General features: G+C 49.7%; 1 protein-coding gene across 1 annotated transcript in view; it reads left to right on the forward strand.

The window, feature by feature from the left end:
* LOC119586234 (ETS homologous factor-like) overlaps positions 1 to 366 on the forward strand; it is a 2238-nt gene that overhangs the window by 371 nt on the left and 1501 nt on the right. The window contains exon 2 of the mRNA XM_037934937.1: positions 81 to 318. Coding sequence (XP_037790865.1) covers positions 81 to 318 — 238 coding nt within the window. The remainder of the gene's footprint in view (positions 1 to 80; positions 319 to 366) is intronic.

Below are 366 nucleotides of genomic sequence, written 5' to 3' on the forward strand. Positions count from 1 at the left end.
GTTTAAGTTCAGCTAGATGTGTTCAGATAACAAGACTGAATATTTGTGATTTGTGATTTAACATTCAAGTCCAATTGCAGGCAGACCAAGCATCCGGAACGTATGATGACTATGGCGCTTCGGCCTCCTACTACGACGTCAACGACTGGAAGCTTTCCGACAAAGTCCTCCACGACCTGAAGCCCTTTCTGCTGGACGAGGAAGAGTGGTCTCCGGAGCAAGGAAGCAATTACGACGCGCTAACCTACGAGGCGTCAGACTGGGACCTCCCACTTCAGAACCTAGATAATCTAGCGCTGGATGACGAGCCGTGCGACGGTGAGAGACTGTTTAAGCGACGCAGTTGCGAAGTTTTCTCTTTACCTC

Source organism: Penaeus monodon, chromosome 21 (genome assembly GCF_015228065.2).
Source record: "Penaeus monodon isolate SGIC_2016 chromosome 21, NSTDA_Pmon_1, whole genome shotgun sequence".
Taxonomy (NCBI): domain Eukaryota; kingdom Metazoa; phylum Arthropoda; class Malacostraca; order Decapoda; family Penaeidae; genus Penaeus; species Penaeus monodon.